The sequence below is a fragment of the Callorhinchus milii genome, unplaced genomic scaffold (assembly GCF_018977255.1).
Source record: "Callorhinchus milii isolate IMCB2004 unplaced genomic scaffold, IMCB_Cmil_1.0 Scaffold2, whole genome shotgun sequence".
NCBI lineage: Eukaryota > Metazoa > Chordata > Chondrichthyes > Chimaeriformes > Callorhinchidae > Callorhinchus > Callorhinchus milii.
In genome coordinates this window covers 60341228-60357203 of record NW_024704743.1, presented here as the reverse complement: position 1 = coordinate 60357203, position 15976 = coordinate 60341228, and the positions used below count along the sequence as shown (strand labels likewise).

The 15976-nt window shown below is 45.5% G+C and overlaps 1 protein-coding gene across 1 annotated transcript in view; it reads left to right on the top strand.

Annotated features, from left to right (window-relative positions):
* Positions 1-5987: 5987 nt before the first annotated feature.
* The window catches only part of casd1 (CAS1 domain containing 1), a 47463-nt gene continuing 37474 nt past the window's right edge, over positions 5988-15976 (top strand). Inside the window, 1 exon segment of the mRNA XM_007909255.2 lies at positions 5988-6237. Within this exon segment, the coding sequence (XP_007907446.2) occupies positions 6003-6237 (235 nt within the window). The 5' untranslated portion in view covers positions 5988-6002.

Here is a 15976-nt window from a genome sequence, read left to right as displayed (position 1 = left end):
CAGTCCTTGAGGGACCCCACACGGAACAGTGCGGGGGCTAAAGGAGAAGCCATTGGTGGCTACGAAGTGCAGATGGTGGGAAAGGTAGGAATAGAACTATGTAAGAAGGTTTGCCCTTGCAGCCTAATTTACTCTCAACAGTCAAACACCCTCCAATGCTATCTATTTACCATGTTTCAATGGAGTATCAGACAATAGTGAAGGCAAGAACAATATTAAAGTAAAGCAGAATGAAATCCTGTAATAAGCTAATGGGTAAATGTATTGCTTAACGCAGCACTAAGACCAAAAAGTTGTAGGTTTAAAGCCTCATTGCTTTTGGGACTCTACAACTGATTTCAATGCTAACGATTTAGGAAAGAAGAAACATCAACCATGACTCCGCTCTACAGGCTCAAAATCCCAGTGTGAAGTGTAACTGGGTGATGGTTGCCTATTTGGTAGGGCCTGATCCCATGGAGAAGATTTCTGTGATTGTCTCATATCCACACCAGCAAAACGCAGGACATACTATGAGTGGATTTGAATGTTTCCATTTTCAAACCTTACCTTAATATCACCAGCCAGTTCAATACTTGTATATTTGTTATGTTTAAGTCATGTAAAATCTGACTTACATTTAACTTTACGTAAGTCACATATGACACAACTTATGCAAGTTTGACATAACTCATACTTTGCATAAGTCATATTAAATGTATAGTCCCGACTTATGTCAGGTGTACTGTATCTACCAATAATGCTAGGAGAAAGAGAGACTCTAAGCTTTGTTTCCTACTGACAAAAATGACAGAAGGGACAGTGAACGGAAAAGGAGACTCGAGTTGTGTTTGTACTTTTTCCCAGCAGCCTGTCAAAAAATTTTTGGGTCAGCCAGGTATCTGGCACATGCATCCCACCTCATATGGATATCCCAGAGATAGATTGCTGGAATGGAATGCTCACTCTCTCCCTGGAGAGACACATCCTGTTTACCTAATTCCAGAAAGTATTAGGCGCAGGTTGGCAAGAGCCAAGGCTTCGGGTCCCCAGAGTGTGAGTTGGGGTACTACTGGAGACTAACCAGCTAAAACCGCACAGCTTGCCATTGAAAGCATTGTCTGACAAGCTTTCCCGCTGCTTGTCCAGCAAACAAAATCTATCAGAGTAGTCCAAGAGTTGTCTTCTTTGCCTTTGTCTAATTGCAGGATGCGGTTTCCAAATATTTTACTGCATCGGTAATGTCCCTATTCAGAAGTGTAATAGCTCAGCTATTGTCTGCTGTAATTGAACCAGCAACACTTACGCTCAGTCACACCCACAGTTAAATGACAAAAACATATTTTCAAAGCTTTCTGTTTGTTGCAGATTTTTAACATTTACTCCACCATTCTTTTTTAAATCTTACATCTACAATGTTTCCAAATGGTCTAAATCCTATTTCACCCAGTCTCAAACACTAACCATCTAACTAAGTACATTAACTAATCCAGTCTAATTCTGCCTCTTTTAGTTCTATGGCTGTTTCCTCATTGAACGATTGTGATAGTCCTGTGTCAGTCTTTTTTCTCTTAGTCCAATGAGATTACTTTGGCAATCTTTAAATTTACTGCTGAAATACTCTCACACTCTCAACAGTTAGACAAGCTGCGAATCACCCTCTCCATAATGTTCATCGGGTGTCTGAGTTATATCAGAATATTTGATATACATTGCCGCTAGCCTAACTGATGTGCACCCATAGTGGAATTTTATTATTAACAATGATAATAATCCTTGCATTTTGATATCATGCTTTATCAGATTATCAAGATGCCTCACCAAGTATTTCTAGGATTTTATTGGGAAGTGTAGTAACTGTGTATCTGCAGCCAAACACCTGCCCTCAACCTATTCCTTTTCCCTAACTACTGTCCCATCTGCCATTCCTCCTCAAGGTACTGAACGAGTCGTTGCTTACCAGCTTCACTCTTTCCTCTCCCTGGATTACTTAAAAAACCTTCCCTGGACCCACCTCTACTCCCAAACTACTGCCCCATCTCCAACCTCCCTTTCCTCTCCAAGGTCCTGGAACGAGTTGTTGCTTCCCAGCATCGCTCCTTCCTCTCTCACCACTCCCTTCACGAACGCCTCCAATCGGGTTTCCGTGCCGCCCACAGCACAGAAACAGCCCTGGTCAAAGTGACAAATGACATTCTGTTCATCTGCGACCAGGGTTCCCTCTACCTCCTCTTTCTCCTTGACCTCTCCGCTGCCTTCGACACCGTCGACTTCTCTATCCTCATCCACCGTCTCTCCTCTCACCTCAACCTTCATGGCTCTGTCCTTGACTGGTTCAAATCGTACCTCTCACACCGCCTCCACTTCACCTCCACAAATGGTTTCCCTCTAGCCCCTCCACCATCTTGTGTGACGATCCTCAGGGCTCTTTCCTTGGTCCCTTCCTCTTCAACATCTATATGCTCCCTCTTGGTGACATCATCCGCAGATATGGGGTCAACTTCCACATGTATGCGGATGACACCCAATTATTCCTCTCTGCCTCCACTGCTGTCCTGATAGAATGTCTGTCCTGGATGAGAGCTAACTTTCTTCAGTTGAACATGAACAAGGCTGAGGCTCTCCTGATTGGCTCCCATCAGCGCCTCCTCACCTCAAGCGCTGACACCGTTGCATATTCCACTTTGCTAAGCCAGTCCAGAACTTTGGCATCTTGTTTGACCCTCAATTATTCTTTCTACCCCAAATCTGTGCCATGATCCGCTCTGCCTTCCCTCACCTCCGCAACACCGCCCGCCTCCACCACTGTCTCACACCGCAGGCCGCTGAAACCCTCATATATGCTTTCATTACATTGAGGTTTGACTATGCAAACTCATTGCTTGACGAACTCCACAACTCCTCCCTCCATAGGCTGCAGATCATCTAGAACTCTGCAGCCCATGTACTCTTCTGCACAGGCTCCGTGACCCTATCACCCCCATCCTCGCCTGACTCCGCTGGCTTCCCATCACACAGAGGATTCAGTTCAAGATCCTGGTCCTCACCTTCAAAGCCGTCCATGGTCTTGCTCCCCCCTACCTCTGCGACCTCCTAACACCCTACCAACCTGCTCACTCCCTCCGCTCACCAGGCTCCGGCCTGCTTCAAATTCCCCACCTGATTCACCCCACTATTGGCTGCCGGGCCTTCTGCCACTCTGCCCCCACCCTCTGGAACTCCATCCCGCAGTCCCTCCACCTTGCTCCCTCCCTTACCTCCTTCAAGACCCATCTCAAAACCCTTATCTTCGATCGAGTTAGAGAATGCATCCATGTAGATTGATGCTGTCAGCACTTTGGATGAGAAGGCACTGACGGGAATCAAGCAGGAGTCTCCGTCTTATTGACATTCGACTGGAGAAAGATGACTCTCATCCAGGACTCTGCAAAGCCTCTAATGCCCTCCTCGTCGGTCTCCCCTCCTCCACTATTACAAAATCTAGTTCATTCAAAATTCCGCCTCCTGCATTCTCACTCGCACCAAACTTCATACCCCGATTACTCCAGTCCTCGCCAAACTCCACTGGCTCCCTGTCACAGAGCGGATCGACTTCAAGATCCTCACTCTAGTGTTTAAATGCCTCCATTCCTTGGCAGCCCCCTATCTCTCTAACCTCCTCTCTCCCCACCCCCCGCTCTACTGGTTCGAGCCTCCTCCACATCCCTGAATTCTCCATTCCACCATCGACGGCTATGCCTTCAGCCACGAAGCCCCGAAACTTTGGAAGTCCCTCCCACGACCCTTTCGCCTAGCCCCCTCCTTCCCCATCTTCAGGTCACGCCTGAAGACCTTCCTTTTCGACAGTGCCTTTGGTAACCTTCCCCTTCCCGTCTTGGCCTTAGGCTCCACCATTGTTACGCCGCCGGGCCTGGAGGGCGCTATATAAATGCAAGTTGGTGGTGTTGTTGTTGTTGTAGCTTGATGTCTGACAGGCAATCAGTCAGAACAGCAGTGGTGCGGGAATCAAGGATGGAGGCAGAGATAGTGAGCGCATACATATGGAAGGTAACTCATGCCTGCGGATGACATCACGGAGTGGGAGCCAGTACTAGGCGTAGGGTGGCAAGAGTTTAACTGGTTTAATCAGATAAAACTGCACAGCTTACAATTGAAAATGTTCCATGACATGTGTCCCACTATTTGTCCAGTCTCTCTCTCTGTGACCTGGTCTCTCTCTCTCTCTCTGACCCTCTCACACTCTCTCTCTGACCCTCTCACACTCTCTCTGACCCTCACACACACTCTCTCTCTCTCCGACCCTCTCACACTCTCTCTCTCTGACCCTCTCACACTCTCTCTCTCTCACACACACTCTCTCTCTCTCTGACCCTCACTCTCTCTCTCTCTGACCCTCTCACTCTCTCTCTCTGACCCTCTCACACTCTCTCTCTGACCCTCACACTCTCTCTCTCTCTCTCTCTGACCCTCTCACACTCTCTCTCTCTGACCCTCTCACACTCTCTCTCTGACCCTCTCACACTCTCTCTCTCTCTGACCCTCTCACACTCTCTCTCTCTCTCACACACACACTCTCTCTCTCTCTCTCTGACCCTCTCACACTCTCTCTCTGACCCTCTCACACTCTCTCTCTCTGACCCTCTCACACTCTCTCTCTCTCTGACCCTCTCACTCTCTCTCTCTGACCCTCTCACTCTCTCTCTGACCCTCTCACACTCTCTCTCTGACCCTCACACACTCTCTCTCTCTCTCTCTCTGACCCTCTCACACTCTCTCTCTGACCCTCTCACACTCTCTCTCTCTCTGACCCTCTCACACTCTCTCTCTCTCTCTGACCCTCTCACTCTCTCTCTCTGACCCTCTCACTCTCTCTCTGACCCTCACACACTCTCTCTCTCTCTCTCTGACCCTCTCACACTCTCTCTCTCTCTGACCCTCTCACTCTCTCTCTCTGACCCTCTCACACTCTCTCTCTGACCCTCACACACTCTCTCTCTCTCTCTCTGACCCTCTCACACTCTCTCTCTGACCCTCTCACACTCTCTCTCTGACCCTCACACACTCTCTCTCTCTCTGACCCTCTCTCTCTCTCTCTGACCCTCTCACACTCTCTCTCTCTCTGACCCTCTCACTCTCTCTCTCTGACCCTCTCACACTCTCTCTCTGACCCTCTCACTCTCTCTCTCTGACCCTCTCACACTCTCTCTCTGACCCTCTCACACTCTCTCTCTGACCCTCTCACACTCTCTCTCTGACCCTCTCACACTCTCTCTCTGACCCTCTCACACTCTCTCTCACACACACTCACTCTCTCTCTCCGTCTCTCACTCTCTCTCTCTCACACACTCTCTCTCTCTGACCCTCTCACACTCACTCTCTCTGACCCTCTCACACTCTCTCTCTCTCACACACTCTCTCTCTCTCTCTGACCCTCTCACACTCACTCTCTCTCTGACCCTCTCACACTCTCTCTCTCTGACCCTCTCACACTCTCTCTCTCTCACACTCTCTCTCTCTCTCTCTGACCCTCTCACACTCACTCTCTCTCTGACCCTCTCACACTCTCTCTCTCTCACACACACTCACTCTCTCTCTGACCCTCTCACACTCTCTCTCTCTCACACACACTCACTCTCTCTCTGACCCTCTCACACTCTCTCTCACACACACTCTCTCTCTCTGACCCTCTCACACTCACTCTCTCTCTGACCCTCTCACACTCACTCTCTCTCTGACCCTCTCACACTCACTCTCTCTCTGACCCTCTCACACTCTCTCTCTCTCACACACACCCTCTCTCTCTCTGACCCTCTCACTCTCTCACACTCACTCTCTCTCTGACCCTCTCACTCTCTCTCTCTGACCCTCTCACTCTCTCTCTCTCTCTCTGACCCTCTCACACTCTCTCTCTCTCTCACACTCACTCTCTCTCTGACCCTCTCACACTCTCTCTCTCTCTCTCTCTGACCCTCTCACACACTCCCTGTCTCTGCGACTCAGGCCTTGGCCCCGCCTCACTCACCATGTGCCAGTGGGGGCCCGGCTCCTCCCCGGCGGGGCTGGGCCGGGGGCGGCTGCTCGGGGCCTGGCGGCGGCTCTCGCTCAGTTGTCATGGAGGAGGCAAGATGGCGGCGCAGGCCTACGCCATGGGCAAGCGGGAGATCAACCAGCACTTCAACCTCAGCAACGCCAAGCTGCTGGCGCTCGGCGCCGTCATCATCCTCTCCGCCTGCCATGCCGTGCACAGGCACTACGGAGGTGAGGCCGGGGCCGGGGGGAGGCTGAGGGAGGGGGAGGTGGGGAGGGGGAGGTGAGGCTGAGGTGAGGGAGGGGAGGCTGAGGGGGGAGGGGAGGCTGAGGGGGAGGTGAGGCTGAGGTGAGGGAGGGGAGGCTGAGGGAGGGGGGAGGGGAGGCTGAGGTGAGGGAGGGGAGGCTGAGGGGTGAGGGGAGGCTGAAGGGAGGGGGGAGGGGAGGCTGAGGTGAGGGAGGGGAGGCTGAGGTGGGAGGGGAGGCTGAGGTGAGGGAGGGGAGGCTGAGGTGAGGGAGGGGAGGCTGAGGGGTGAGGGGAGGCTGAAGGAGGGGGAGGGGAGGCTGAGGTGAGGGAGGGGAGGCTGAGGGGTGAGGGGAGGCTGAGGTGAGGGAGGGGAGGCTGAGGTGGGAGAGGGGAGGCTGAGGGGTGAGGGGAGGCTGAGGTGAGGGAGGGGAGGCTGAGGGGTGAGGGGAGGCTGAGGTGAGGGAGGGGAGGCTGAGGTGAGGGAGGGGAGCCTGAAGGGGGGAGGGGAGGGGAGGCTGAGGTGAGGGAGGGGAGGCTGAGGGAGGGGGGAGGGGAGGCTGAGGTGAGGGAGGGGAGGCTGAGGGAGGGGGGAGGCTGAGGTGAGGGAGGCTGAGGGAGGGGGAGGGGAGGCTGAAGGAGGGGGGAGGGGAGGCTGAGGTGAGGGAGGGGAGGCTGAGGTGAGGGAGGGGAGGCTGAGGGAGGGGAGGCTGAGGAGGGAGGGGAGGCTGAGGTGAGGGGGGAGGGGAGGGGAGGCTGAGGTGAGGGGGGAGGGGAGGCTGAGGTGAGGGGGGAGGGGAGGCTGAGGGGAGGGGGGAGGTGAGGCTGAGGGAGGGGGGGAGGGGAGGCTGAGGTGAGGGGGGAGGGGAGGCTGAGGTGAGGGAGGGGAGGCTGCAGGTTTTTTGCTTCTTGTCATTTGGGGATTCGGTAACCAACCCTGACCATTTGTGTAAACTGAACACAACTGCCGTGATATATACAATGTTTATTTTATTTTGTGTGAATAGATTCAATAGGTTGCAGTGACTTTTTTTAAAAAAATCACCATAGGATGTGTTCAATATCCATAGGATTTTATGGATCTTCAACTGGATTGAAAAGCCAGCACACAAGCAGGTCATAGCTGTTTACCATTTAGAGGAAGGTGACTATTATAAGCGTAAAATATGGAGGAAGTATAGCCTTGATTTATTTTTATTTTACAGTATTTTAAAACCATCTTTTTTATATCAGGATTGCTCATTTCAGTGCAGTGAGAGTTGTGCTGTATCCGTTGGTCTGACTTGCAGGTTATTGCAGTATATCATATTTTAAAAATTGTCGAAAATAATATATCCCATGAGGATTTCAGCTGTTGCCTAATATTCAACAGCATCACATACCATTCTGAATTACTGTACTTTTAATTAGCTTGAAATGTGCAAGAATGCATCTACCCTACTCCTCACTACATGGAATCCACCATAGTTAGTCACTTCCTGAAATAACCTGGTACCACTGCTCAAAGATTATTTTCGTTGCTAACCTGTGTCCAGCAGACAGCACAAACTACTGTAGTTAAGCTGATATTTCTCTTAAAATGTTTGCGTCTGATGTTTCATACAGATAATATTGGATGGCTGTCATTGATTTCAAAAGGATGTTGACTTAAGATCACAGTTTAAACCCCTTAATTGGATTTTTGGCTTAAAATTGACCAGTAGCCAGCCGTTAGCCTCTGTACAACTGAAGGCTATTTTTCTCCTTGGCTTTCATAAAAATTGTCACCAAAAGTACATTCAAGAAATATTAGTGTTCTGAAGGGTTTCGTCTTTTAGATTGTGAGCTGTGAGGAACGGTGCTTACTGTATTGTTATTCTCAGCAATACATCTTTTGGACTATTTATTTTTGGCTAATTACTATTCTCTTCACTTAAAATTACTCATTCTAGTTTTTTAATTGTTTTGTGCTGCTATATTTTGACATCATTGTTGTGATGTGATAATTCAGGGTTAAATAGTTATTTCATTTGAAACATATAAACACATTTAAAATGTTAATTCTGTGCATTAGGTGGTGTTCCTAAAGTCAATGTCATTGAGTGTTTTTGTGATATCATTGAGTGGTGGGATTGGTTAGTCAGAATGTTCATATGGGGTACTGTATTCATTCAGCAGACTTTATAGTGTTTGTGTCTATAGAATAATTTTCTGTGAAGCTCAACCTTGAATAGTGAATTGCATCTGTAATCTTACCAAGTTATCCTTCTTCTTCTGGTATAACTACTGCACTGCACATCCTTCACTGTTGCAAGGAGGGGGTCAAAACTTTTGGCTTAAAAGCATGTAGTTTGTAGAAGGAAGGAATGTTTTTTTAAAGCTACGTATACTTAGCTTTTGAAATTGGATGTTTATCCATGGCTTGGATTTAATATTGAGATCTATGCTCCACCATCTCAATGCATGGCTGCAAAAGACTAGTAAACAATTTGACAACTCTAACAACCCAAACACATTATCTTGATGTGTTCCATGACGTGTTTTGACCATATTCATAGTTCTACTATTTGAAAATGCCCTTTGAGTGAGATGCTGAATGAATGTTCAATTTCCCGTTTTTAGGTGGGTATAAAATTCCCATTAAAATATTCAAAAAGGAAGCTTTTTTTTATTCAAGCCCAACCTATGCCATATTCGTAATTCAGGATTAAAGAGGCTTTGTTTTACACAGGTCTGGTTGTTGCATAATATGGTTAAATCTTGCTTATCTGATTTTATTCTTGTTTATGGTATTTTCTCCTGGTGTCCTGAACCTCCCTACGTAAACACTGCAGATCATCCAGAATTCTGCAGTGCTCTCCCCTCCCAGAAACAGGTTCTGCAAGTTCTTCACTCTCATTCTTGTTTCGCTCTACTGACTCCCCACAGTCTTAACAGTTTCTGTTATCAGTATTCTTATCCTCACTTTCAAATATCTTCATGGCTTCACCCCACCATAGTACTAGTACTCTGCTAGGACTGGTCTGCATAAAGTCCCCTGCCCCCACTACTATTGATAGTCATGTCTTCAACCAATTTGATCTGCTCCCTCCATCCAGAACTCCATCCCGGAATCCCTCTGCTTTCAAAACCCATCCTAAGTGAAGCGCTTTGAGACATCCTTCCGACATGAAAGGTACCATGTAAATGTTATTGTATTTACCTCTTAGGTATTTAGGGGACCTTAAGGCAGCCAATATATTTGACACTGATCAGAAAACTAAATGATCCCTTTAGAGAGTGCAAGAAATTTTAATTTAAAAAAATTATATTGGAATTTTGTATTTCTTGAGAATGCTTTATGCAGCTTTGCTTACAACTGAAATGTACTTTATATATAAATATTTTTTGTCATAGCAACAAAGCAATTACGTATTTTGCCTTTCTTTGGAATGCGTCACCAGTAATGTCGCATTTTTTGTATCCTAAATGTCCTCTAGATTCTGTTGTTCCCATAGCACAAAGCTCTGATACTGATGTTTATTTCAACAACACTATGTTAACTGAAAATCTAGGAACTTCAGTGGGTGGGTAAAGTGGGTTAAGTTGTCTCTTTATAATAAAAATATATATAAAATATAAATCTAAATATTGGCCATTGTACTCTTTATTGTAGCATATGTGTGTGTGTGTGTGGACAGATGGTTGGTCTGTCAGCCTGGAGCAGTGATGGCACTTTTGCCTCTGAGTCATAAGGTTATGACTCCACAGTCAAGTCTAACTCCACGGTCTTGCTCCCCCCTACCTCTCTGACCTCCTAACCCCCTACCATCCTGTTCGCTCCTTCCGCTCAGCGGGCTCTGGCCTGCTTCACATCCCCCACCTTGCTCGCCCCACCCTCTGGAACTCCATCCCACATTCCCTCTGTCTCGCCCCCTCCCTTGCCACCTTCAAGACCCATCTCAAGACACTCCTCTTCGACCGGCTTTCGATCTCCCTGCTTCCCCCCCCTGTCCTCCCGCACCCCGACCCCCAGTTCGGGTCCATAACTCTGTCTGTCCAGCGCCTCGGGACGTCCTCCCGACGTGAAAGGCGCTATACCAATGTAATGTTGGTGGTGGTGTTGTGGGCTCACACTTCAGGTCTTAGAATTACACAGTCCAAAGCTGGGAAGTGTTGTGTTATGGAGGTCCCGCCCTTCACCCTTCGGGTGAAGCTTAAACTGTGGTCCCATCTGTCTGTTCAGATAGATGTTAAAGAACCCATGGCACTATTCGAAAAGAGAAGGGAGTTTCTCCTGGTGTTCTGACCAACAATCCCCAAAATAAAATTGGTCACTCACTCCATGACTGTCTGGGTGACGTTGATGTGTGCAAACTGGCTGCCAAATTTCATCACAAAAAACACAGACAACCCACTTACAGTATACCCTGTGAAGTACTTTGAGACGTCTCAACAATGTGGTAATGTCATATGTATGTGGACAGGTGGTTGGTTATTCATATTTAAGACCAGAGAATAGCAGAACCTATAACTATTATAGAAACTGGACTTTTTTTCTACACAGGTGTAGTTAGCAGTTTGTACAAAAAGCTTCCTTGATGTAGAATGACCATTCTTTGGCACTGTAGTGCTATTTGACATGGTGCATTCATACAAGTCTTGGTCTAGTAAATCTGTGTTGTTCGAGAACTGCAATGTAGACACTGTAAATGATTATCATTTAATATTACCACCTTCTTTCCGTGACCTGATGATATCTCCATGACGGTTTAAGTATAAGTGCTGATGCACTTGAAATTAGTATTAACTAACAGCTACTTTTGGTTGCTTCATTTTTTAAAAAATGCCCATATTGCATAATGACCCTGTCTATAAATCTGTCAGTTGTGCACTTTTGAAGTTGAAACTTCACAAGGCACACCAAAACACTATTGTGCATTAGACTAGTTCAAGATGTGAAGTGTGCTGGGTGATGGGAGGTAGCCTTTTATATATAAGGTGTAAACCCTCTGTTTGAAGGTTTTCACACAGCTTTTTAATTGTTTGTTACACAGACTGGTTTCATTGTGTCGAGACTTCCATTGAAACCATGAAATCCGTTCAAAATTCCTTGATATGGGAGGAGAATAATTAATAAATGAGAACAAATGCAGTTTCTTAGTCTGGCAATCTTGAAATTTACAATTATTGTTTTATTTTATTTTAAAATTAATGCGTCTTAGAGAAAGTGGCATAGGTTTCCCCCATGAAACAGAAGGACTTTAGTAAAACACCCATCAGTCACCCATTATACCATACAATGGAATACGTAACAGCAGTCAGTGACTTAAAGAATGAAGCAAGGTCCCCATCAGAATGCAATTGTTAGCATTTTTCATCTTACATGCTTTTCCTTTGTAGAATATGAAAAACGTGCTTTGATAATTCAATTTATCAGAGGTGTATGAAACTGGAATAATACGCAAAATAAAAGGATTCAGCTGTGACGAGAGGCTGCGTAAATTGGGCTTCTGTTCCTTAGAATAGAAGTGTTTTAGGGAGTGGTTTGATTGAGGTATTCAAAATGATTAAGAGAATTACCAGGATAGATTGTGGACAACACTTCATTTTATCAGAGCCATTACAAGGGACACAGCTTTAAAATTAGAAGATGGTTAGAACTGAGGTCATGAAGCATTTCTTCACAAGCAGAAATTGAGGTTGCGAAGATGGTGAATTCTTTGCTTCAGATAGCTGAGGAGGCATAATCAATAGGGATGTTTTTTTTAAAAAAAGTGGAAGTATTAGGAGAAATAATAATACATTTGGTATAGAGCCTTTCACGTTGGAACAATGACCCAAAGCACTTCATAATAGAGTGCAGTGATTGTGTATTTTGTGGTTGAATATGGCAGCCAATTGCAACAGCAATGTACCACAAACAGCCATTAATGAATAACTTACTTTATTTGGGGGAATGTTGGCCAGGACACCAGGGGAAACTGCTTTCTCTTTTCAAATAGTGCCAGAGGATCGCTAACATCCATCCCCAACAATGCAGCCCCCGCTCCCCCCACTCTCGCAGTGGGGGCGGGGGGGGGGTGAGGGTGGAGCTTGAACCCACAGCCTTCTAACTTGGAGGTTAAGAATGCTACCATTTGAGCAAGGTTGAAAAGTATGGCAAAAGAGTGGGTGTGGGATTGAAAAATCTACCAAGAGCTAATAAAACTGTTGGAATAGGCTTTATGGCCTCATCCTGTTCCTGTTTTTCTATGTTTGAACAAATTATTGTTTTTGGTCAGACAGGTGTCATGCTGTCATTAACAGTGCCCTGGAATTGTGGACCCGTTTGGCGCAGGAACTGAGTTCTACCCATGTTGCTTAAACATGGAAATTCCTGTGTATGCAATGTGCCCTCTATCCCTGGAGGTGAATAGGACGCATCCCTGGATGCATCCTATTCATCCTATGCATACCCTAATTCCAGAGTGTAAGGTAGAGGTTAGCAAGAGTCAAGTCTTGAAGGTCTCATAATGTATGTTGAGGTACTGTTGGAGTTTATGAAAAGCTAAAACTGCATAGCTTGCATTGAAAGCACTATATGATAATTGTTCAGCTAGGACCATCCAACCTGTTGGGGCTTTGCTTTGCAAAATTCAGATGAAGCAGAATGGGAAGACTTCCTTCTCCAAATCCTATCTATGCTGCCATCAGCAGTGCCCTGGAATTTTGTGGATCCATTTGGCTCAGGAACTGGACTACTGAGACCGCCACAGAGGATGATTTGATTCCGAAATTACGTTGCCAAGCATGTCGCCTTGGAGCCAGTTCAATCCTAAGGAGACCCTGCTTACTTAACCAAGGGAAAAAGGTATAAACTACCCCCCTCAAATATCAGCCTTGGTTCCTTTATGAGATCTAAACTTTGTGTAATGTAAGATAATATTCCTGTCATTTGGAGGTCTGGTAAGTAGTGCTGTTGATGCTAGCTCTAGGTTTGAATCCTGCTGAGACATTTGTGTAGTTTAAATTAAGAAAATTGGTAAATTAAAATAGTACTCGAGAAATAGCCTTAAAACTGCCACTCTCCCTATATCTCTGATCTGCTTGCATCCCACTGCTCTGCCCGGCCCCTCCGCTCAGCCAACAGATCCTGCTGTGCATCCCTGCTCCCTTTACATCAGCTTTGGTGGCCGTGGCTTCAATTACTTTGTCCCTAATATCTGGAAATCCTAGGCATTATCTCGTTACCTCACCCCCTCTCTATCTTTATTTAAATCTTATCTTAAAACCTACCTCTTGGATTGCATCTATGGTCATATTCCCCTTCTCCCTCGCCCGAGATAGGTCCCCACCACTGTAACACCTCCGAAACATAACCACTCCATAACATTATTCTGTGTGAAGGGTGCTATGTCAATGCAAGTTGTTAATGCTATGGTATGCTTAGAATGAATACGATGATTGCTTACTTATAGATATCATCTTCATTCTTCAAATCAAGGGCATTCTCCACCCGCTCAGCTTCTTCCCACAGCCACAGTAACAACAGTTTACATTTTATGTACACATACAAAACATTTTACTGAGGTACGTTGAGTCCTGTAGCTCAGTGGTTTAAAGCACTCGCTTTGCAAGCGAGAAACTTAGGTTCTATTCACGGCGGGGTGAAATTTGGGGCTAATTTCTTTACTTCACACTGTTTACCTAGCAGTAAGTAGGAACCCAGTTGTTAGTCGATGTGTGGATCGCTTTTCCAAGGATAATAATCCTTAAAAAAAAACAATAATAATTTAGTCACTCAATCCACGACTGTTTGTGGGACACTGCTGTGCGCAATTAGCTGCCAAGTTTTGCCCACAAATATACAGTCAATTCACTTTACAGTATATTCTGTGAAGCGCTTTGAGACGTCGAGAAGATGTGAAAAGCACTATATCAAATGCAAGGATTATTATTCACATCAGCAGGAAGTCTAAAGGAGCTTCACACAACTAGGCAGCCAAGCTGGAGGAGAGAGCTGAGTATAGCTGGGGAAGTGGGTGACCGACCGATAGTGTGGTAGATATCCATCCATCAGGCTTTTGAAAGACTGCTTAAATATTAAGTGGTTGAAACAAGCTGAGGAGTCACAATTTGAGACATGACTTTTATTATTCAGCACAGGAACTGGAATAGAACGTGGCTGGAAGATGTCCCTCGGCATCATTAAGTGGTTAGTTAAACGTATCCCTTTGGAAGATTTCCTCAATAGTTTGACCTTATCCAACAGCACGCATATTTGAAGAATAAAGACAAACCTATGTCTGTCTAATCTTCCTTTCATTAATGTTTCAGACAGTCTGAGTAGAACTACATATCTGAGATGAGATCAAAAAATATTTTCAATTAAATAAAATGGGGATACAGTGAGAACATTTTGAAGTGGAAGTTTGCACATCTGTCATTTTCAAAGGAAGAAACAAAGATATTGGAAATTTGTTTCTAATTAGACTTCTATTCTTTCTCAGCTCACTTCTCCCCAGTAAGAAAAGTGACTATAAATCTGAACCCTAAAGCGGTGCTAGAATTCTGCTTACTTCTTTAAAGCTAAGTTGATATTGTTTGAGGCTATGTAAGAGCATTTATTGTCACTCTATTAAAGAAACCCCAATTGGAAAAGTTGTACCCACTGCACAACACATAGTTACCTATATCTGAGAAACTCTTTAGAGTACCTTTGTTCAAGCAGTAATTAAAGCAGTTCACTCAAACCAGCCATCTAAACCCTGTAAGCTTGCTTACCTGTCTTTTATACAAGCTACTCAAAGATTAACATCTAAATTTCTCTGTGCTTATGAGAAGGCAATATTGAGTAAATCCCTTCCTGGTGGACTTTTAAAACTTGTAGTACTGTAGAGTTGTTGCTGAAATGGGAGGGATTGGTGCAGGTAAGATTTAATGTAGATTGTGAAATGTTTTCTAGGTCTTGGCTCAACTGCTTCAGTGCTTGAATTGCCCCCAAGTGATTTGATTATTTGTGTGAAGATAAATATGTTGCAAGAAGGAATTTAAAGGAACTATGGAACGGATGTTTGTGTTTCATACCCTACATCAATAAAACTTGATATTGTGTGTGTGAATCCAACGGTTATTCTCCCTTATTTCAGTCCTGGGAAGAGGAACCTGACTGTTCTCCCTGTTGTTTTTTGTGTATAAGAGTCAGTCATCCACAGCATTTCTTTTATACTCTGCTACCCCTTTTTCTTAGCAATCCCAATGTCACAAAGTTAGAAATGTTCAGTTGTTTATCCTGGTCCTCCAATTGATTTTCCACCTATCGACTGTCTGCAGCCTGGCTATATCAGTAAGATATCAGTACAACCCTGCTTGACGCTTTACAAAGTCCTGTAGCTCAGTGGTTAGAGCACTCGCCTTGCAAGCGAAAGATCTGGGTTTGATTCCTGGCAGGGCGAAACCTTGGGCAAGTTTCCTTACTCCACACACCTGATAATAAACCCTCAAGAAAAAAAATAATAAAATTGGTTACTTCAGTCCACGACTGTTTGTGGGACACTGCTGTGCGCAATTAGCTGCTGCGTTTCGTCCACAAATTTACAATCAGTTCACTTTACACGATATTCTGTGAAGCGCTTTGAGACGTGAAAAGTGCTATATCAAATGCAAGGATTATTATTATGGGGTCCCCACATCCAGACTATCACCAGGAATTTGTTGTACCTCTAGAATATTGCCCACTTTTATTGCCTCGCCACAATGCTGCTGGATCTTTCGTTTATGTCTTTA